Source organism: Primulina eburnea, chromosome 8 (genome assembly GCF_022965805.1).
Source record: "Primulina eburnea isolate SZY01 chromosome 8, ASM2296580v1, whole genome shotgun sequence".
NCBI classification, from domain to species: Eukaryota; Viridiplantae; Streptophyta; class Magnoliopsida; order Lamiales; family Gesneriaceae; genus Primulina; species Primulina eburnea.
Window position 1 is genome coordinate 3,139,089 of NC_133108.1, and position 22,808 is coordinate 3,161,896.

At 33.9% G+C, this 22,808-nt stretch overlaps 2 protein-coding genes across 9 annotated transcripts in view; one reads left to right on the forward strand and one right to left on the reverse strand.

The window, feature by feature from the left end:
• Window positions 1-15,814, reverse strand: part of LOC140838443 (protein RRP6-like 3) — a 40,413-nt gene extending 24,599 nt beyond the window's left edge. Inside the window, exons 1-12 of one of the 6 annotated variants that reach the window (XM_073204741.1) lie at window positions 15,518-15,814; window positions 15,176-15,432; window positions 14,242-14,340; window positions 13,072-13,155; window positions 12,806-12,892; window positions 11,986-12,106; window positions 11,377-11,561; window positions 11,162-11,206; window positions 10,273-10,781; window positions 9,684-10,182; window positions 8,153-8,829; window positions 7,619-7,707 (exon numbers count right to left, since the gene is read on the reverse strand). In XM_073204741.1, the coding sequence (XP_073060842.1) occupies window positions 7,632-7,707; window positions 8,153-8,829; window positions 9,684-10,182; window positions 10,273-10,781; window positions 11,162-11,206; window positions 11,377-11,561; window positions 11,986-12,106; window positions 12,806-12,892; window positions 13,072-13,155; window positions 14,242-14,340; window positions 15,176-15,432; window positions 15,518-15,791 (2,913 nt within the window). In that variant the 5' untranslated portion in view covers window positions 15,792-15,814 and the 3' untranslated portion in view covers window positions 7,619-7,631. Of the gene's footprint in view, window positions 1-7,318; window positions 7,708-8,152; window positions 8,830-9,683; window positions 10,183-10,272; window positions 10,782-11,161; window positions 11,238-11,376; window positions 11,562-11,985; window positions 12,107-12,805; window positions 12,893-13,071; window positions 13,156-14,241; window positions 14,341-15,175; window positions 15,433-15,517 lie in introns of those variants that run through there. The other 5 variants (XM_073204746.1, XM_073204745.1, XM_073204742.1 and 2 more) reach the window with 5 other exon arrangements.
• On the forward strand, window positions 891-7,266 carry LOC140838444 (condensin complex subunit 2-like). Of its 3 annotated transcripts, XM_073204748.1 has the most exons (16): window positions 891-1,250; window positions 1,359-1,460; window positions 2,208-2,325; window positions 2,630-2,703; window positions 2,803-2,863; window positions 3,015-3,215; window positions 3,330-3,613; window positions 3,719-3,863; window positions 3,968-4,215; window positions 4,421-4,451; window positions 4,794-4,936; window positions 5,283-5,393; window positions 5,561-5,777; window positions 6,237-6,643; window positions 6,741-6,913; window positions 7,019-7,266. In XM_073204748.1, the coding sequence occupies exons 1-13, from the start codon at window positions 1,011-1,013 to the stop codon at window positions 5,774-5,776; spliced, it is 1,974 nt and encodes a 657-aa protein (XP_073060849.1). In that variant the 5' UTR covers window positions 891-1,010; the 3' UTR covers window position 5,777; window positions 6,237-6,643; window positions 6,741-6,913; window positions 7,019-7,266. The 3 variants fall into 3 exon arrangements, with proteins under 3 accessions (XP_073060849.1, XP_073060848.1, XP_073060850.1); XM_073204747.1 differs by having other exon boundaries at window positions 5,561-6,643; XM_073204749.1 differs by having other exon boundaries at window positions 5,561-6,643; window positions 6,757-6,913.
• Window positions 15,815-22,808: the final 6,994 nt, after the last annotated feature.

The following is a 22,808-nucleotide window of genomic DNA, read 5'->3' on the forward strand; positions in this document are numbered from 1 at the left end:
TTTTAGTTCCAGAAGGTTCTGGGCCTAACGGTTGTAGGTAATGGACTTTAATTTGGGCTCTTCCACACCAATATTTATTTTGTTGGGCTTTATTTTTACTAATTAATTGAAATGAAAAATATTTAAATATTAAAATTTCTCGTATTACATATGATAACTAGAAGAAAAATAAAACATCATATGAAATAAGAAATACTACAAAGAAATAATCTAATTCTTACTGTGATTTATACCTTAACATATTGTTTATATGACTTTTCTTTGATTATGTGAACTTAGTGATAATTGGCACTAATGTAAAACATAATATATTACTTTTAAATTTTTTAATCCTATTAAAATTTAATGAAAAGTAGGATTTTTATGTTTAGTAAATTTAATGTAAAACATAATAATAATTTTAAAAATGTTGTCGTGTTTTCGAGTTTTTTTTATTTACTACAAAATATTAGAGTATAATAGGATAAAGATAAATATGAAAGATAATTTTTGGTACGTTGAGATCTGTCTCACAAAATTGATTCATAAAATCAGTCTTGCTTGAGTTTTATACAACTCATGAAAAAAAATGATTTATAAACTCTCATAACCAATCGATCTCAGGATTTCCAAAAGCAGTGTATACAATTTCTCTCAGAGTGTGTCTCATCTCAGAGTGTATCTCATGTGAGACCGTCTTACAGATCTTAATATGTGAGACGGGTCAACCATACTGATATTCACAATAAAAAGTAATATTTTTCATGTATGACCTAAATAAGAAATTTATCTAACAAATACGACCTGTGAGACCGTCTTACACAAATTTTTACATTTCTCCCGTAATAGCAAATATACTTTATTTTTTTTAGGGAAATACCAGATGGTATAGTTATATAATAATAAGCAACTGAAAATTGAAACTGAATGGGGGGAAACATAAACATCAATCATTTTGAAAAAAATTGCAATCAAATCTCATATGTTGCTTCGATTTCTTGAAATTTTGAATTCTTCTAACGTTGACGAAAATGGCTGAAGCCTTAAGCCCGAAAGTGAAACAAAGGGCTCCATTCTCCCCGACAAGCCCGTTCTTCCTAGCCTCCAACAACGACAAACTCGAAAGGGCCCAGGCACGCGCAGCCCGAGCCGCTGCTGTCCGCCGGAAGCTCGACGCCCCTACCTCTTCTGCTCCTGAAGACGACCCATGTCTCGGAAAAGAACAGATCCTTCAATTGTTGCATAATTGCATTAAACTTGCCAGTGAAAATGTTCGGATTTGTTTTTCAGTTTCTGTTGTTACTTATTTGTTTTCTGTTTTTGTTTATAAGTTTTTTTTCTTTTTTGGTTATATATTTTGAATACGCATGTCCGTTCAGAAAATTAATCAGAGGAATACGTGGGAGCTGAATTTGATTGATCATCTCGTCGAAATTATTAATGTTGAAGAAGAAAATGATGCCGAGACCAATTTCCAAAAGGTAGACTGATTTTTTTTCATGGGTTCAATTAAAAGGTGCCTTTTTCTTTTAATACATGGGGAAGGTAGCTTCTTGGTTATGGAAAGCTCCGTTTGGCATTGGCTTTGTTGTGAATCACTGTGGTTTATACGATCCTATGGGGCGTACAGTTAAATTTATTCCCAATTTGAGCTTTTGAGAACTTAGTTCTAATGTCTATTTTGCTGTTGTTTACTGGAGATTAATAATTGCAAGAGCAGTTTGAAGCAGTTCAAGTTTATGTATTGTATTTGGCAGATTTTGGTACTAAAAAATAACGGGATCCGAACTTTAAAAATGATAGAAAAAATGAAAAAGGAAAGCTAATTTTTTTTAATTATCAGTCTAAACTGAGTGTCCAAGTCCGACTAAGAAACTTTTGTGCTATCATGCTAGTATTTTGTCTTTTTTTACATATATATTTGATAAGTTGTTGCGGGATTCTGCCCGAGTGGATGATTAAGTGCTTAAGTATCATATAGAAAGCAATTATGTACGTTCTAGCTTTGGTCACACATATCATGTGCTCAACCTCATATTGAAGTAGGTTTGGCGTGTTGTTATCATCAGTCATACCTGCAAATAATATCAAGTTGGGCTGGAAATGTGGAGCAGAGGCTACTGCTAATGACATCCCTTTATTCAAGAAAACGCTTTCGGAGTGTGTATGGCTTGTGTTTATGTTAGTTTGTACCTTTCACACCTTTTATATCTTAACTTGTTATGTAGGCAAGTTGTACTCTAGAAGCTGGAGTTAAGATATATTCCTTGAGGGTGGATTCAGTTCATTCTGAGGCGTATAAAGTCCTTGGAGGAATCAACAGGGTTGGCCAAGAAAATGAACAAGGTTAGGGTTCCAATACCTATATTTATTCTTGCTTGTCATTATTTTCATAAGTTTTATGCTCATGAATTATTTGATCTTTAGTTGATAAGAACTTAAATGTTGCATTTGATCTGTACATTTTCAGATGGATTTCATTCTACCATTTACTCTTACTAAATGCTTTTCCGTCAGTATTTGTCACCTGGATCTTTTCAAATGAATGATGGTGCTTGACCTGAGATTTTTCGCATGTGTGGGTTTCGATAATTGTTTTTATTCCCTTATTTTACTTTCGATTAATTGAGTTTAATATGTACTTATCCAGATCCTATTGTCGAGGATGCCAATATCAATAATGAACAAGAAGAAAATGATTCGAAGAAGGAGCAAGGGAGAAAGGTTAAGAGTCTCTTCCTGTGTAGTAGGTCAATAACTTGATTTCAGTATCTAGTCTATTCACTATTGTTGAATATTGAAAGAGTGGCTATTTATGTGCAGTTGTCTCCGTTATCTACACTGGAGCCATCTTTTAATGCTATAAATGTAAAGAAGTTTGATGGTATGTTGGTCCTTACCACTGTTAGAAAAATGCTTTTGTTTTCCTCGTTTGACTTTGTGAACTCACACTCTTTGTATATGTTTTTGCCTTTGTTTTGTTTATGCGTTCACTCACTGGCATGAGTAAGCGTGTGTTGAATTTTGTCACTCAGTTGCATTTGTGGTGGATCCTCTCTACCATCAGACATCAGCACAGTTTGATGAAGGTGGGGCTAAGGGTCTGTTGCTGAACAATCTTGGAGTTTATGCTGATTGCCGGGTCCTTTTCGATTCAATGGAAGTACCTGGAAAGTGTATGTCTACCACGTCTCAGTGTGAGGGGGCAGAGACAATTGATTTGTCTTTTGCTAGAGGTATGTACATCTGCGCATATGTTGGCTTGTATTGGTAGGAATTTACCTTTTTTTAAATTCTGCAGAGATGACTGGTCTCTTAATCACATAATTCTCGTTTGTTTAATTTTTCAGAGTGCATTGAGCAGATGGTGCTGAATATGTCAAACGATATAGAAATATCCCCCAGCCTTGGGGACATATTAAATCAGTTTGGTAAAGATGAACAGATACCATATGATTTGAATTCTTCTGAGCAAGTTATCGGGAGTTCTGACAATAAACTTGACATGGATGGCGATTTGTTCGGTAATGGTGAAACTTTCGGCTTCAGTCATGATAACCATGCAAATACGGTAGATGAAGGAGCTTATGATCAGGATCCAATTTTACCAACTCAGCCAGATGTTTCTTATTCAGTAGATTTTCATCCCTAGATTTTCTACATTATTCTTGTGTCTATTCGCCCTTTTAAAAAATAAATTATATGATAATTATGCTCTGTAACTTGTTGCTTTTTTCAGGGTGATGACAGTGTAAAGTTCCATGACTTCCACGAAGATGATAGAATTGGAGAAGTTGATGGCTACTTGTTTTTAAGTTTGGGATTTTCGACAAAGCAAAATGCATGGGCAGGGCCCAATCATTGGAAATATCAGAAGGTGAAAGGTATGCTTTCAAGTTGCAACAGGTGTTTGCACATCGAAAACTTCCAGTTCTTTTCTGTTTTCTACTTTTTTAAGCTCTGATATTTAAGGAAAACTGTTTTATAGATCCTAAGGACCCAGCTGAGGAAATTGGATCAGCAAAGGCCAAGAAAATGAAAAACAAGAAAGCAGAGACAGACCTTGATTTTTCTAGAGCCATCGACACTGATATTTCAAATATATTTGATGCTCCTAAGAATCCCAAGTCACTGTTGCTGCCAGCAAATCGAGCACCTTGCAACACAAAGCTTCCAGAAGATTGTCACTACCAACCAGAGGATCTTGTGAAGTTATTTTTGTTACCTAATGTTTTGGTAAACTTGATAGTCTGACCTCCTGCCCCCTTACTAGCCCAACCGCCAACCCCACTCTTGTTTGCTAGTTTGAATTTCTTGCGTCAGTCGTGGAAGAAGAATGATACATGCTGATCTATGTCTATTTAGTCTTTCAATCTTCTAAATAGATTCAAAGCATCATGGTGTTGGGATATTAACCATTTTGTTGTATTTCTACTTGCAGTGCCTTGGAAAGGGTGGAAGGAGGAGGAAAGGTAGGTTTGCCTTGAATGATTTCACACGACCTTATGTGCTACTTATAGTGATACGATTTCGACCCGGTTTCAGCTTTACAAAAGAAAATAAATTCTTCCATAACCAAGAATCGAGAGTCCTTTCAAATCGTAGACACAATCTGTATTGAAATGTGTCATTGCATGTGGCAACTGACAATTTTTATAACGAAACATGATAACACGTTGGTATTGTTTTCCTGATGTCAGCTAACATAGGTGACAAATTTTTCATCATTTTGACTTAAATATTTTTTGACCCAACTTATTGTTAACCTTTTCATATCATGTCGGCCCAATGACACCACTAATATGTATGTTTAGATGAAGATATTCAACATCGAGATGACTTTGGAGAAGCAAAGTTTTGGGATGATGATGGTGGTGGTTTCGACGGTGCATTTGACGATGGACATTCCAACAGCGATGTTGAAGAGTCGAGCAAACTTATCTCCCAACCTCGGCAGGTTGGTTACATTTTGATAGAGCTTACAATTTTTCATCATCGCTCGCAGAGTCCAACTGTAGGCAATTTAAACGCTGAGATAGGTTTAGTATCTTCATTGGTAGCACATGTTTGTTCCCAGTTCCATCTTTATAGCAATATTCACTCACATGCTAATGGGCTGCCCCAATCGCTGGCAGACAGCAAAGTCATAGTTTTACCGCCTAAAGTGATGCTCAAGCAAGAAGGCTGAAAATATCCCCTTCTGATATGTTTTTTTTGCTCACCAATACATTCGATGTTTCTGAAACAAAAAGGCAGCTAGAGCCTAGAAGGCATCAGCCATGCTCATTTTTTTTTTAAAACAGGTAAACAAGATTGAGGTTCCGTACGACAAGACTTCCAAACAGGTTGATGTTCATGTACTCAAGGAAACTCTCTGGGACCATATTCAGAAATTGAATAAAACTTCACTTCAGGTAAATTTTCTCAATTAAATTTTAAAGGGCCGCTTTCTCATGATCCTTCAATTACCATAGCTTGTGCCATGTACATGCTAGTACTTACTTGTGTGTGCATTTACGTATATACTATATACATATCTTATTTCTTTCTTTGTAATCTATCGCTGCTGCAATATTTTCAGAAAGAATCGCCAGAAGGAACAATATCCTTCCGCCAAGTCTTGTCTTGTTTTCCAGACAGCTGCCAAGCTACAACATCTATCAATGACATCTCACCTCATTTGTGCTTCATATGTCTACTGCATTTAGCAAACGAGCATGGAATGCATATCAGTGGCTGCCCGAGCTTGGACGATCTGAGCATACGCATCATACCTCGCATTGATACCCTCTCTTAAGGTGCCATAGTTAGGTGTTTTAGTTCTACTTAAACTTCGGGGGTTGGTTTTGCCATATGCATTAGATTTAGATTTAGATTTAGATTACTGCATGCTAGATCCCTTATTTCCCTGGGATTGTTCATTGTAGTTTTGGTGTCTTATTGTTGTAATATCGACACAATGAGAAATAAATATTCTGCTGATCTTGTTATAATTTTATTTCCTGAAATTTGATTTTGATCATAATAATGTCAATACATGATAAAACTATATTTACTTTCTCATAGATGTATATATCAAGATTATAAAAACTCTAGGCACAAGGCATAGAGAGACCCCCTTGTACCTATGCCTCACAAAATCCCTGCCCTTTCGCGAGGAATGTGTTTCGGTTGTGAGATGTGGCTTCATTTTTCGTCAGCTTGTTTTTAGCAGCTTCGTAGACCATCTTCAAGATGTTCTTTGATTATAATCACAGGCAGCAGTAACTTTTGCAGTTTTGGAAGGAATCCATCCAACTTTTGCACAAAATGGGCTCGGCATGGCGGCTTTTGTGCGGACTGTTATAAACTTGCGACACTTGGTTAGATCAATGCCTCGAATCAAGTTGTAAACATGACTGAAACTCAATTATTGGATATTTTTTTTTGTAAATTCAGTACAATGATATCTTATTTTTACGTGCAGTAATAAATATCTGGTTTGTTATTGTTCATTGATTTATAATAATAAATATTAAGCAATGTGAGATGATATATTTACAAATTTAAAATATTACTACTCAGTATTGGACATGTTAGCGGATGTAAATTTTCAGCGTACCGACGAAGCAAAGTAGTAATCTTCAATGGCGGAGCCCAAAATTAAATACGATCGCCAGCTCAGGTTATACACGTGACGTTTTCTTGAATCCCATTTCCCTCCACTGTATCCCTGGTGTTCATCATTACGTCCACAGCTCTGATATTGAATGATTTTCCAGAATATGGGGTGAGCAGGGGCAGGCAGATCTTGAGAAATCAAGCATACGTTTGTTGAACTGTGGGCCCAAAGGATCGGAAACCTTGAAAAATCTAGTTCTTGGTGGGGTTGGAAGTATCACTGTTATTGATGGTTCTAAGGTGGAGAATGGGGATTTGGGAAATAATTTCATGGGTATGGTTTTCCTAATGTATTATAACATAGTTTATTTAATTTGTATTGTGAGTTTTTGTCGATGGCTTATCATTGATCCTGTAAATCGGGCCGACGTGTGTGTAGCGAATGAATTGAGTGTTGGGAAATCCAAGGCCAAAACAGTATGCGCATTTCTACAAGAGTTGAACGATGCTGTCAAAGCAAAATTTATCGAAGAGTACCCGGAGACCTTAATTGACTCGAACCCGTTGTTCTTTTCACAGTTTACCTTGGTTATTGCCACTCAGGTGCGGATATGTTACTTTTCCAAGCCTGATAATCGCATACTTTGGCATTGTGTTTTTATTTTTTTTTTCCCATTGTGTTTGTTTGAATCAATTAACCTCGTGACTTGCTCATTTTCTTTAAATATAAAATTTGTTAAACGTATATCTGATTCGAGTTTGGGAGCCAAATTCGCAAGTACAGTGGTGACCTTGTTCATGAAGCCAAAAACTTGAGTTAACCTTGTGAAATTGTGAGCCAACTCGTGGCTCGACTAGAGCTCGATTTCTTACATGTGCTAAAAGGACCTCAAAACAAATAAATAAGGCGCAAAATCTCACAATCCCCCTTCTGTAAAGTAGAATAACCGCCAATGAATCAATAGAGAGCCCTCTTTAAGAACGCGAATAAAGGGGATAATATGAATATATGAAAGTTACACCCTTAGCTTGGGATAGCACATCTTGTGCATCTATACCGTTTCAGATACCGCACAAACTTTGTAGGCAGGACTGTACACGCTGAATTCTCCGAAATCTCTTTTACCACTGGGAAAAAAAAAAGAAAGAAAGAAGCCATTATCGACAAATCGTGCTCACAGAACTAATAAAACTAGCCATTCTCCATATGCAATAGTTAACAGCCTTGTTAAAAAAAAAAAAACACTGTAGAGCTGGAATCAGTAAAGCATGAACAATGCATAAGACCCACTGATATCTCTCATTTTTCAATCAGTTATACAACCAATATTAAATTTGAATATATACTTTACTCACAGTGTAGATCGAAAATTCACATGTTTTGCATTTTCCATCACAAGACCATTTTTCTTTTCTTTATTTTTTTACTCAGCTTCCTAAATAAACTGATATCCACCAGATACTCTAATCAGAACCTGATAATCGAAGAAATTGATCACCTCATGTTCGAGATTGCCAAACTAATAGACATGAAAGCTTTTATAATTTTAGATAGTACCGAACATCAGCATACCTGTGCATTACATCCCAGCCAGCCGGCAAGAAACGAGGATGAAGAGCCTCAACAAAAACTTGTCTCCATCTTTGGCAAAATTGATTTATGCCATCTGGTCCATACTCCTTCAGCAGATACTCAACAACCTGTTTCCCATGGGGTCCATGACCTAATAAGGATACTTTTGATTCATGCTTCAAAGAACTATCTCTAACTTGACCTGCACTGGTAATTTCTTTTGATATGCTACTGTTTCCTGATATATTATCATAACTGGAATCAGACGCTAATATGACACCCGGAACATTCTTAACAACTGAATTCATATAACTGGTATTAGCAGAAAATATTGTATTATTGCCACCGATACAAGAAGATGAAGGCTGCCTGCTTACTCCTGTATCCTCTACCATTAGAATATCGTCGTAATATTGTTTCTCATCAGTCTCTCCAGTATTGCTAACTAAAGAATCCAATATTTCACCCCTTGATGCATTTTGAGAGGAGATATTTGGCTTACTCCCAATGTTATTTTCTTCCTCGTCATTCAGATATTCATGTTTTCTAACATGTTTAAAGGCATAACCTTTCTTTTTTCCAAACTTTCTTCTCTCATGAGGACTCATTCCAACCATCAAAGCTCTCTCAAGATCTTCCTCTGATATTTCTCGCCTACCATAATACATCATTATGATCTGCTCAAAGAAATAATTTGTTAGTAAATAGTTCAAGAAAATGGATATGAGATTTTCATGAAACGGGGAAAATACATTACAGTTTGACAAGATTGACGTTTAACAAAACGATTTTTAGAACATTTAAACAAACTCATATAAACACATCTATGATTACTATCATCAGTAATTGTTTAATGCCATACTACATGACAAACACTGTATTATGTTTGATTCAGGAAATCTGAAAGCAGAGTGAGTTTTCACAATGAAATAACTAATGCGCCAAAAAAAACGAAAAACAAAACATGGAATTTTCCTTTTGCGTGTCAATCTATCTCTATGTGTGAGTGTGAACTATGGACATTGATTTTTCATTGTGAAGAGACAAAATTACTCCTAATCAAATGTAAACCACAAACTAACAAAATGAGATACGAGGAAAAATCTATATCAATGTAACTACTTCATTATTACTAATATCTACTATCTGCATCATTTAATATCAATATTGAATAATTGTATCATGAAACTAGATTCAACTTCCATTTATTTTCATGGTCTACACAATACATTGAGTTCTTGTAGATTGTAATTTAATTGTTGCATAACTTAATTTGTTATTACTAATATTCAATATACTCTTTCAAAATATTTCATTACTTATTTACCAAGTGCCAAGATCCGTATTCTTTCTTCCTAAAAAGTTTAGCAAAGACATCACTTTACGAATACCTAAACCATGATTCCTGCCCATTTATTAAAAATGGTAAATTGATTTACGAAAGTGGCATCTGAATAAAAATATTGCAACATTTACTTCGAACTATATTTTTTTCTAAAAATAAATTAACCAATACTTCTGAGCAAAATACCAGCATCAATTCTTCACGGCGTTGGGATGGCATTTGTGGTCCATGGCGTAGCAAAGCCATAGCTGCCGTACGCAACTCTAAAGGAGATACACCTGCATCCCCGGATGTCTCAACAGGCAAAGAAGATGTAGGAATGTTATGAGTCTCATCAAAGTTGACTACTTTGCGAACAAAAAGAGGTATCCCAAATTCAGCAGCTACTGTTTTCTTGTACTTTTCAGCAGCAGCGTGAGCAATTTCATGACAATCCACACAAACAAGGACAATATCATGGGAACGATGACTTTTCAAATGCTCAGGGAAATGTATTCTGTAGCATGAAGGTATAATTCTATACCGCAAATAGTGGTTCGCTTCACCACAACCAACACATATATTTTTCTTACTTTGAATGTAAAAGTCATTATCCTCGTCTTCTGGCCGTCCTTTGGGTTCAAAGAGAAGCATGATAGAAGGAGGGTCATCTTCCACCAGTTTTGCCAGATTCCGATTGATATACCTGAACCAACATGTTCATTAGAAGATTACCCAGTATGACATGTATAAAGGGTTGCCATAAATAACAAACATCCAAAACAAGACATTCAACCATTCAAGCTTTCTGCGATCGCAGTAACATAACAATCGCCCGTCATCAGCATAGATCTTGCAGTTGTGATAAACTGGGGATTTGCAGGAAAATTTTTGCACAAATAGCTCTCGCGAAGCCTTCTTCGCAACTTGTTTTGAAACTCTGAATCTTGTATGAATGGAGGCTGATCTATAGGCTTGTCTCAGGTTACTTTTTGACATAAGAGCATAATTATAAGCAGAAAGAGGACAGCTACCTCCTGGACCTAGGTGCTGCTGGACAAACGATTGAAATACATCCTCAATCTTTGTTACACTTTCTCGGAGCAAGTAAATTAGGTCTTCTAAATGTGAGCAAACAACAGGAGATGGAGATTGGTAAGGAAATCGTGTGGTGAATTCTGAATCTTCGTCCACTTTGGAGATGGTGCTACATATTTCAATCTCAGTTTTTGGAATCTTAGTTGCCAGTGCAATGATGGCATTCTCAGACAAAACAAATCTCAGACTCTCATCGTGGAGACGAGCCTGAAAGAATACATCGGACCAAGTAGGATGTTATAAACCCAATTCAGTATGAGAAATGCAAACACGTGCAAAGTAATGAGAACATAGTGATATGCTTAACAAGGAAAAAATAGAAACTTATGGAAACACTTGTGAACTTACTATAAAGTTTATGGTAGTACACATGACCTTACTTTTTAAAGGCTCTTACAAGTATTAACGATTGTAAGGTATTCAACTTGAAATACCATGTTTTATCAAGTCGAGATACAAAGTTACTCTAAAATACTAGAGTTCCACAAAAATAAATCAGGTCAGCAACAATAAAAATATAGATAATATGGTGAGCAAATCAATGATACAAGTCTTTTAATCGGAAGATGAGACATGCTTCAACTAACCATTATATCCCTCCATGTGCAAAGTAGTTTCACAATTTCCTGAAACTGAAAGGAAATGTTCATCAGCGTTTGTCCACTCGTACCCACGTGGGTATATTACATCCACCTCCCCATGTTAATTCAATGACTTTTCAGGTGATGTGAGGTTCATGTGATTAGGTATACATTAGGGAACGTAGACATATTCACTCTTAGGTACTCAGAAAGTAAGATACCTTTGTGTTGCAAAGACCGGGGATTTTTTCCTGATCATTCATGCAACGAGAAATGATTGATGCTGCAGCCAATTCTCCTGGACAAGCTTCAACATCTTTTGTGAAAAGCTGCAAACAAGTTGCATTGGACCGTCGACTAGCCTCGAGAAGAAAACGGAATTTGTCACCAGGAGACAAATTTTCTGCTGCACTTGATTCTTTTTAGGATGTTGACGGTGAAGAGCAGAAATATAGACTAAAAGACTATGATGACTCTATTACACTTCATAATTAGTACTCTTACATATCATTTTTCAGCATCTTTTCATTTTCTTTCCCTAATCTTATATCCCAATAAATGAAACAATTTCAGCTGTCACGTCAATGGTGGTAACTAGACAAATGACAAAGTTTCTGTTCTAAACCTCACATAATTATTTGAACTTGTCTCATAATATAAGAACGACTAAAAGAAAAATCTAACATGATTGGGAATAGAATATTCTCCAACAATTTCTTGAGGTAAAGTTGCATTATCATAGAGTATAGGAATTGTGATTAATAAGTGGGGACGTTTAGGAAGTCTCATTAAGTTTTTGTGCAGAGATGGAAGTAACATTTATACCATACCTTTTCTCTGCCGATGCAACTCCAAACAAAGACGATGTGCAATATACAACAAATAGTGAGCATCTGTTCGAGCATATTGTATCATTTCCTCAGATAAGGGGCGTCGTCTCCAATCTTCTCTCTACAATACAGATGATTGTACAAAGTCAGCTACAAATCTTCACTATGAGAGTCTCCTTCGTGTTCAAAGCTAAAAGAAAGGGAATCATTGAGGAATCTGTTGTGAAATTCAGATCCACATGATCCAAAGTTTTTTATATTCATGAATTTCTCAAATGCTCAACCCCTCCATAGACACGTTTATTAGAATAAAAATAAAATTTGAAATTGCTGGTAAAGTAAAAACTAATTGGTTCTCATTTTCTTGACAAATTTCAATTTAGATTCCCCTGCTTGAACCACCACTAAATTTCACAAATAATAATAGAATTTTCCCTGTAACACCTCATATAATGGAAAATAAACATGAAGAGTAATAATTACAAAAAAAAAAGGACAAATAAAACAAGAAAAACCATCCACAATACTGTAAAATCAGTATATCATTTAGTGTAAATAATTAGTATTTCAAAGTTCGACAGTCTCCACTTTTTTAATTTGTCTCATGCTTTTGGAAAATGCCAGTAAAAATTGAAAGGCGTGCAAACATATTTTATTCAAGGATGCATTTTCAAGAAAAGAAGTGAAGACACGGACAAAAGGTTTCTTATCTTGGCTTTTTTTGCGTACAATTATTCAAGAAGAGGAACAAATCAAACATGATATTCAATTATCTGTATTAAATATGAAGATATAAGAAAATATCCAAAATAATAAGTACCTGTAACACTTTATTTGTGGAAACTCTGCAGTATGTTTCAAGTAAATATGCCAATGACCTTTGTGGTTTGGATAACACGTCGCATGCCTGCAATATAATTGCACCAACAGCAATTATAGAATAGCCCCTCCACGAGATAACAAATAAAATTATAAGACAAAACCTCCAATATCTAATGTTCTCCTTTAATCTTAAGACATTTTGGATAGTAGTTATCAGAAACTTAATTACAGAAAAACTTCATAGAGAGCAGGATAAGATTTCACCTTAGCCGTGTCAAATAAGTTCACAACATAGATGTGGAAATCTCTTTGAAGCCAGATAATGTCATTATCAGCACCATGAAATACCTGCACCATGATATTTTTTTCCTCAAGCACCACTTGATTTAATTACTTCATATAATGTTTTGCATCATATGGCTTCATAAAAAAACTATTAAGCTCTCATTGGAGAAAAAAGATTTAGAGCCAGTTTGCTTAAACTTATAAACTATTTAAAAGGTTTTATAAGGTGTTTAACGACTTATAAGCCGTCTAAAAATGTTCATTAAAATTTTTCAAAAAAGAACTTGTAACATTTAACTGTTAAGACCTTTTCAAAAATTTATTTTTTAAAATCATATAAGTTTTGGTTAGAAAGATCTCAACACTTCAGCTAATATCCAAGATTATTCTTAAATCCGTTTTTCTTCACTAATTTTCCAGTCTTTTGATCATTTGTTTTGTTTCTCTACTTTTCAATTAAAACTTTTTAAATCCAAAGCTTTAAAAGCTTGATTTTTAAAACAAAATGTCTTATACGTTGCTAGAACATCTTATAAACTCAAAAGGATTATAAGATGTTTAAGTTTAGCAAAAGAGGCTCTTATTCATGCACCATTCATGACTAAATTTGTGTAACAGAAAAAATTAAGTTACTTTTCCTAAGCATAAGATTTTATCTTTTCAGGCTCTATTAACCACAGCTAGGGTGTAAAAGAAAAAGATATCCTCCTTTTAACACTTGGATATGCACATCTGCATCCTCAAATTAGCACATCTGAACCTTCTATTTGCTATTAAGTAGTCTACTTTTACTTTCAATTTTGAACAAGGACTATATTTTAGTCACAAGAAAGGGTGTGGTGTGAATAACATGTCTTCAGTTCTAGTGAATTGTGACGACTAACATGACTCTGACTTATATGTTTCTCTGTAATTGAGACTTGAGAGTTTAAAAGACATCATGATACTCTTCCTAAGCCAGTAAGCAATTGTTAATTTTCTTATTTAAAACCACCAAAAAAAAAAAAGATTCAAGTATTTTCAATTAGTAGAAAATATAGCTTGAGTTCACATAATTTATTGAACCACCATCACACAATATCAAAAGGATTTAAAACCACCAAAAAAATGAACTAAGACAAATTCAAAACAAGAATATCGATGCATCACCTTGCAGATTCCAGGATTAGCAAATGCTGGCCTAAGAAGCCCCATCATGTCATGTAATCTAATTGTGTCGACTAGATAATCATTCCTTTTAGTGGATATCTGTATCAATTTTGCACACTTTTAATATAAACCTAAGTAAAATAAAATAGCTTGGAAGAAGAATACATAAGAACGTCAAGTGCACACAGTTGCCTAAAACTGTAAAGCAGAACTTGAAGTGTGAAAGGTTCTTCTTTCTGTGCTATTTCCATGTTCAATGAAAACATTCCAGATTTGTACGGGTGTATAGTGTGGTCTAAAATATGGCAAGATAAAGTCCCTTCCCCTGACATATGATATAAGCCATGTTCATCTATTCATTTGAAAACACAATTAAAATAAAAGATACCTAGCATTGGCAATATGGCCACAAAAAATGGATGGAGCAGTACTTGCATTGACTCAAAGAATCAAATAAAACACATTATAAGCAACCATTCGCACAAGAGTTAGTAATAATTCTCAGTAGGGCACAGGGTACAGCAATCTGGGCTCTAGGTTTAATAGAAAACAAACATTAGCAATTGACTGGGATGCATAGTCATTATTTGATTATTTAAAAATAAAAAGACAAGAAAGTCATTTCCCTCATCATACTTTTTTTATAAACTGGTTTAAGAGGAACATTCGTTCTGTTTTTTTAGGGCTGAATCTTGGCCGATCAAGACAACAAGGCCACAAATTGGTTGTCTTTTAATGAAACTGCACATAATTTATTACTTAAAATGGAAAAGAAAAAAAGCAAATTTTAATTTTATACAAACGATACAAATTCCTAATCACCCCTGGCTTATGCACATAATTGAACATTAAATGGAAATCAATGCACATTATGCACTTAAACACATAAGAGCAGACGTGATAGTAACAATGTCGATTTATTGTCGAATGAAACCTGAACAAGAGCTGTGAAGCCTAAAAAGGACCTGAAGCTGTGCTGCTCAGTATCCACTGCAAACAATCTCACTTGACTCAACACCTCCACGAGCTCTCTCAATCCCGCTTCACTATCAACCCACACAAAAGAACGCCCCATGGTCGAAACTCCGCACTCATAATCATCACCATAAAGGCACTCCAGAATCCCAACATTCGGATTCTTAATCAACCTCGAAATCTCTCCCTTATACGGATGCAAATTCGTGCATTCCTCTGTAAAAGGAAAACCCAAGCAATCCATTCAACGTATAAAACAAACAGGTAAGATAATGACCGTAAATAAAATAATAGCTCATACCGTCTGCCTGTACATCCGATGCCTGGAGCATGAGGTGCTTGAACTGAGAATATGAATTTTCGGTCAAAACTCGTTTGAAAGTGCTCTGAGGCTTCGGTTCCGTATTCAAATAACAAGATTTCACCCGTTTTTTGTTCACGAGTAGATGTCTCATTAAGAGGACAGAGACTGCTAGTGCGAAGAAACATGTGAAAGCGACAAACGCAGCCGTCGCGGTCGCCCCTCCGCTCAGTTTGTCTCCTTCCATCGCCATCGCTGCTGAGCTCGGTGCCATGATTATTTGCAGTCAAAGCACTTGGAATAACTTGACTACAGGTAGTCTGGAAAACGGACCATTAAACTGGTTGGGCTGAAGTGACCACAGCCCAACGTATACGATACTTCTCTATTTATTATAATTGGGCCTGAGCATGATGACCTCAGCCCGACTTACACGACACTTCTCTAACTATTATAATTGGGCCTGAGCTTAATGACCCGATAGGCCTCGTTCGTTCTTTCTCTAGTAGAAGATTCAGAAGTGACAATTAATTAAGCCATTCAGTTTTCTCGAATCGGTTCGATTTTCGGTTGATTCGTAAGAGAAACATAAGAATTCTAGCTTATTAAAGCATGAATAAAAATAATGTAAACTCAAATATCGAGCTGAAATTATTTAGTTATATAGTTTAGGCAAAAACTTGTGTGAGACGGTCTCACGGGTCGTATTTGTGAGACGAGTCTCTTATTTGGGTCACCGTGCGTGTGCGTGAACTCAATTGGACATGATTGATATATATGCTCATGCATGTTGGAAATTTTCATATATACTTTTTAAGAATATGTTTTGTAATTTTATAAGTGTTCGCTAAGTGAAACCACGATTCTTATCTTGCTTTATCACACGACTCTTGGGTAAGTTGCCCACGAAAAATGGGTAAGCCAAGTCCCCCCACCTCAATCACATGATTCTTGATTATTACTGATTTATACATTTGACCCACCAACATTAATACTAGTAAGGATGGCAACGTATTGGGACGGGTTTGTCATCTCTATTTATTTCTCTAAATTGTATTCTCGCTATCATACTCACTTTTTTCCCCAAACCTGAACCCGCGGAGATAAAATCTTCATCCCCGTCCCGTGTTCACTTCAAAAATGACACAAATTTATTATTACTAATAATAATAATAATAACGGACAAGCTCGTGATGATGATTTTATCTTCATACTCGCCCGAACTATTTCGGGATTCAAAAAATTCACAAACCTCGACCCGATTAGTCCCTAAACTCGTCCAATTTCGGGTGTTACAAAAAATCAAATTGTGACACGCATACATCATTGTCAATATAGTGGCTAAAATTAAGAAACTGTTTGGAATGTACATGTCGTTGCTTAAACTTTCTTTCTTTGGTAAGAATAAGTAATTAATTCTCAGTTTAATGTTATTGATTTTTTTTAAATTTTTAAGATTAATTTGTGTCCATGGTCAAATTTATGTATAGGACAATTGCTTAGAATTTCAAATGGAAATAAAATAACAAGAAAGTTTAAAAAATTATCGACTAACTTATGGCATATAAAAAGGATGGCCCAAATCTTAATGCAGCATGGGAAGGGCAAACATTTGGATTTTGTGGTGGTATAGACTACGGAGTACATTTTGTGGCTCCATGGAATTGGAAATATCGAGAGATTTGGCAAACATTTAATAGTATATATAGAGGACACATCTCAATGGAATTATTAGAGAATAAACGAGTGGGATTTTAAATAGATAAAAAATATTCATAAAAAATATTTTTTAGTAAGTAATAAAAACTTTGTTTAAAGCTTGAGAAGTTTTCAATTTGCTATAGTTTGAGGTAGGGATGTAAACACCAAGTTCGCGCTTTCGGAGCTGCTTATTTGTTTGAGTCGTTGTTAACATACAACCAAGCTACTCGATTTGTCGACACTTAAAAACCAAGCTCGAAGCATGTTCGGTCTGAGCTCGAAACAGAGTTATGGCTCGCGATCGAACTTTCGTGTGCTCGTAGCTATTGACCATTTGTGAGATTGGCAATAAAATATTGTCAAAAAGTTACTTTATGTCAATATAAATTATTCGATATATTTATTTTAACAGTCGAATCAACTCATAGTCATGTATGTTTACAGCTCGAAACGAGCCAGCTTCCTTTTAAATATTACGAGCTATCGAGCCCGCTGATAAATGATAACGACTACATCAGAACTCAGCTTTTCAAAGTAGTATTTCCAAAACAAGTCGAATTCGCCTGATAAAAGTCGATCGAGTCTATCAATTTTAAACAAGGCCATTATAAAACAATCACTGATCTCGTAATTAATCTAACGAGCCAAGCTCACCTATACGTTCGACTAGTTTGGATCGTTTACATCCCTGTTGATTAATAATCGTACCATAGCGAACTATATATTACCAAATTACGAATCAGAATATACACCAATTGTCCAAAAATTGTGTGCGAGTCTCGGTATACGTGTCTATAGAGATTTTGTTGAACACAGATTTTATACTGAAAAAATCTTATATATTTTTTTTACAGTTTTATTATTTAAAATATCATATATTTTTTAATTTATATATTTTGTTCCAAAAATTGATTTTTTGTATTTCATATTATGATCATATTGAAAATTTTGATATTGTTACCATAGCGTACTGAAATCTTCGCATTCAAAATACCAAAAATTTTGATAAATTCAATACGATTTCGATACGGTAACGTCACTATATCAATAAATTAGATATTTTTTTTCATGTGTGGCTATAAGTCATAGGCCATAATATTATATAATTAGTTATTAATGAACTTTCTTTTATGAACTCTTTTTTCTTCTACTCTTTTTTCTTCTTCATTTAATAAACATATATATATATATATATATATATATATATATATATATATATATTAAATCATATGCCATTATGCCCCCACCCCACACCCTTGGTCATTATAATAAATCTCACCTGTCGGCATCCCCGACAGTGAATGTAATCCTAACACCTAACGCCTTGACATTTCGAGAAGATGGCCATGCATGCATATTTAACGTAATAATTATGAAATCCTATGAAATTCGGAAGAATTAATTGTTTTGTATGCATGATATGGAGCAAAGGCTGGTGGGTAAACTTATAATTTTTATCTCTTGCGTAGCTTAAAATTCATATAAAGTTAATATCCACATATTATAATTATACTGCACTAAAAATGTATGATTATGTCACTTAAGACTCCGATTAATTTCGAGATAATGATTTCGAATTCATAATAACAAGTTTATTGAGTTTGTTCGAATAAATTTATTTTACAATGAATTTTAACTCTTTAATTGTATTATTTTAATTAAGCTATATTTTGAGTCGTTTTAGGGGATTTGAAATGGGTCTCATTTAGTGTGATTTAATATATTTTTTCCAAATTATGAAAACCCAAATTATTCAATTCAAATACAAGATGATTATATATATATATATATATATATATATATATATATCATTACAAAACATTAATTAGATTGAAAAATCCTTGCAAATAATTATTATAATAAATAATGCGCAAGTATTCTTAAATGACTTATTAGAGATCAAATTTAAATGAAAAAGACAAATTATATAGTTAACGAAATTGATATTTTGAAGAAATGCTTATGTGATACATCTTATCTTACATGGTAAAAATTAAAGATTTAAAAAGAGTTTATAATGGACTACAAATAGACTTTTATAACAACTTGAGTTAATCATTTTCGTAAAACGAGGATAAATAGGAAGTAGTAGCTATAAAAGCTCATTGTGCAGTCATGCAGGCGCGGGCACGAGCTCGGGCTCGCGACGTGACAAAATGGTATCAAAGACGCTAACCCGCAAGAAACACCTAGAAATAAGTGTTATGTGGGTCAAAGTGTTACGTTCATGGAGCGAGTCATATCTTGATCCTGCGAAGCAAAGTGCTATATGACGTAGGGGTGTCAATCGGGTGGGTTGGGTCATGTTTCGAGTCAACACGCGAAATTTTTTTTATTTTTTTTTCAACCCGAACCCCACCCGAACCCGAAGCAACCCGAAAACCCCCTAACCCGAACACGAACCCGTCTAACCCGTCTAACCTGCCTAACCCGAAAAAAATTCAAAAAAATAAAACATAATAATAATATTTTAATTTAAACACATAATAACAAAATTTTCGATTTAAATTTGAAAGTTTAATCGTAGAAAATTAAAAGTATATTTACTAATAACAAAATTAGTATATTTAATTTAAAACATAATAACAAAATTTTCGATTTAAATTTGAAAGTATAATCGTAGAAAATTTAAAGTATATTTATTAAATCAAATAAAAAATTGTTAAAAAATAAAAATATGCAAAATAAATATTAAATGATGAAAATTTATCATATAAATATACAATAAATTTTGTTCAAACGTATAATATATAAAAATATAAGTAATATTTCAAAAAACAAGTTCGCGGGTCAACCCGCATAACATGGCACTAACCCGAATCCACTCAACCCGAATCTTATTTTTTTCGTGTTGGGTCATGTCGGTTGCCGGATCGTGTCGCATTTTGATACCCCTAATATGACGGGAGTCACATCTTGAACATGTAGGATTCACCTCCATATTATCGACGCTAGTGAATCGAGGGATCAGACTGAAGAAAGGATGATTGTGATACATCTCATCCCACATTGTAAAAATTTAATATTTAAAACGAGTTTATAATAGGCTACAATAGAATTCTATATCAACTTGGGTTAATCATTTTCGTAAATCGAGGACGAGTACGATGTAGTAGCTATAGAGACTCATTGTACAATCACGCAGACATGGGCCCGAGCTCGAGACGTGAATGCTTAGCAATTGAATTTAAATATTTAAGATAAAAAAAATATAGGATTTTTTGAAATTTTAGAATAAATACTTCGTCCCAAAATTTTGCCAATATGTATTAAATTTAAGAAATAAATGTACTAAACATAAAGTACTCGTTTTTTTTTTAATTTTTCATAGAGTTATTTTATATTCTCTAATATCTTTTTGTACTGTAGTATGATATAATAATCTCTATTCTTGTATTATTTTTTGCATTTAATTATTTTTTATTTCTAAAAAATAATGTAATAATTGTATATAATTTTTTAATCAAACTCGTTAGGTGGTATGGTACTATACATTGGATGGCAAGTTTCACTCTGGTAGGATCACTAAGATGCAAATGACGAGAATGTCCTCAATCAGCATAATGTGTGTTTCAAAGGTTTCTAGTGAGATGGGACGTGTATGCCAGTACATGTAGCATAAGAGAACAAACCTCGTCCAAATTGTACTGGTGAGATCGTCTCACAAGAGACTTACTTCAGAAGCACGAAAACTCATACGAAATTGTCTCATTAGACAATTTTGTTAGAAGAATTTCTGGCCAAACCTAACTCATAAAAAATGTTATTCTTTTGTCAAAAGTATTACTTTTCACTACAAATATGGACGAGATCAATACATCTCGCATATATAGATATGTGAGGTCGTTTTAAAAGAAATCTTATAAAAAAATTAACTTCGATTTACATTATTGTTGGTAAAATTACATTTTTATCTTTGATGTATAGACACTAAATGTTTGTCAAAAATCACTAGTTGTACTTGTATGAAAGATCATTTATTCGAAGACAGAAACTGTTACCCTTTTCAAGATGTAAAAATATCTGCTCGACGTGGATTTTTAGGGGTAAAAAAAAAATCAATAGCTTGATCCAATAAGAAGCCCTTGCCTAAAAAAAATAATGATAGTAATTTCACAACTCTATAATTTTTGCCTAAAACAACACTGAATGCAAGATAATTTGCTAATGTTTTTATATAGGGTAAGTCTTTTGCGATAAAGTATCATAAATCTATATCCTTGAGACGAGTTGATGTGATTCATATTTTCAAAAAATTAATATTTTTGATATAAAATATAATATTATTTAATGTTCAAATCAGATTAAAATTGATATATGAAACTGTCCGACAAATTTTTATATGAAACTGTCTGATAAAAGTTTTTTGTTTTATATAGATATTAAATGTTAGAGGTGAACCCTCAAACTTAGACTATTAATTCTAACAGCTTCGAAATTTGTATTAGGTCAACCCCCAAATGGTAGGCTAATGTATCCAATAATGACAATATAATTCCCGAGTGGTTACCGCTGTACAGTAAAACAAAAAGTTGACATCCATTGATTAAATTAAATTGGTACGCACATAAAAATTACAATTCCCCCACCAAATACAGAAGTAAAAATAAAATCACATTAATAGCTAAACCATATCCTCCCAAAACATTCAATCCTAAAATCTAAAATTGAAACAAAAATTTGTATGCAACGGTTTCACGGGTCATATTTTGTGATACAGATATCTATTTGGGTCATTCATGAAAAGTATTACATTTTATGTTAAAAGTATTACTTTTTATTGTGAGTATTGGTAGGGTTGACTTCGTCTCACAGATAAAAATCCGTTAGACCGTCTCACAAGAGATCTACTTTAAAATTGAATGGGCAATGCAATTTTAGTCTTGTGAGACAGATCAATTATGCTCATATTTATAATAATAAGTAATATTTTTTGCATGGAAAATACAGGTGCTCAAATAAGATATCCGTCTCAAAAATTGGACTCATGAAATCAGCTCACAAAATTTCGTGTTTAGATTAATAACTGATAAGATTTTACTAGAGATTTTATTGTATATATAATTTAAATTTCTGTTGAATATTGAAAATGACGTTTTACTTATTTAATTGACTTTGTAATTATGTATGAGATTAATATATAATATAACTTGAAAATTTTAAATTCGAGACGAACGGCTTCAAATGTTTTTTTTTTATATCATTGTATTTTCGTGGGTGTAGACTACTATATTTCTTTCTGGACTAGAGTCGGACCTGCGTATTTACCAAAATATCCTCAATGACATTTTCTTTTAATCCATCTAACCGAAAAATTCCAAATTTATTTCAGGACCCGCATATTTACCAAATACCCTTGAATTTTTTATTTTTTTTAAAAGCAAAAATTTGTGTAAGACGATCTCACATATCGTATTTATGTGAACAAGTCTCTTATTTGGTTCATCCATGAAAAAATACTATTTTTTATGTTAAGAGTATTATTTTTATAATGAATATCGGTAGGGTTGACCCGTCTCATAGATAAAGATTCGAGAGACCATCACACAAGATACCTACTAAAAAAACCGATATAACTCATCTGAATAAA